The sequence below is a fragment of the Trachymyrmex septentrionalis genome, unplaced genomic scaffold (assembly GCF_001594115.1).
Source record: "Trachymyrmex septentrionalis isolate Tsep2-gDNA-1 unplaced genomic scaffold, Tsep1.0 scaffold31, whole genome shotgun sequence".
Classification (NCBI taxonomy): Eukaryota; Metazoa; Arthropoda; class Insecta; order Hymenoptera; family Formicidae; genus Trachymyrmex; species Trachymyrmex septentrionalis.
Genome location: NW_017305474.1, coordinates 1,136,464 through 1,136,845, shown reverse-complemented (window position 1 = coordinate 1,136,845; position 382 = coordinate 1,136,464). Strand labels below are relative to the sequence as shown.

Sequence of the window (382 nt, the reverse complement as noted above, 5' to 3'; positions counted from 1 at the left end):
AGAGAGAGAGAGAGAGAGAAAGAGAGAAAAAAGGAGAGATAGATTGATAGATAGATAGGTTGGTAGATAGATAGAGAGATAAATAAACAGAAAAGTAGAGAGTAAGATGGGGAGATAGCGAAAAAGGAAGGTTCTTATTTGTGGACTCGCTTTATGTACACAGTTTTCTTACGACTACGTCAGTTTTTCTCAGGACACCAACCAGCGACTGAGAGGCTGGTCGAGTGCTCGGCCAGGCCAGCGACGTTGCTGATCTGACACGTGTAGTTGCCGCTGTGGCTAGCGCTGACGCTATTTATCGTCAGGATGCTGGAAAACGGCGGATAGTCGCTTATCTGTATGCCGTTGCTGGTTTGGACGGTAGCGGCGGCGGCTGCGACGG

The 382-nt window shown here is 48.4% G+C and overlaps 1 protein-coding gene across 1 annotated transcript in view; it reads right to left on the bottom strand.

The window, feature by feature from the left end:
- Positions 1–382, bottom strand: part of LOC108749666 (Down syndrome cell adhesion molecule-like protein Dscam2) — a 95,860-nt gene that overhangs the window by 26,585 nt on the left and 68,893 nt on the right. Inside the window, exon 12 of the mRNA XM_018488497.1 lies at positions 203–379. Within this exon, the coding sequence (XP_018343999.1) occupies positions 203–379 (177 nt within the window). The remainder of the gene's footprint in view (positions 1–202; positions 380–382) is intronic.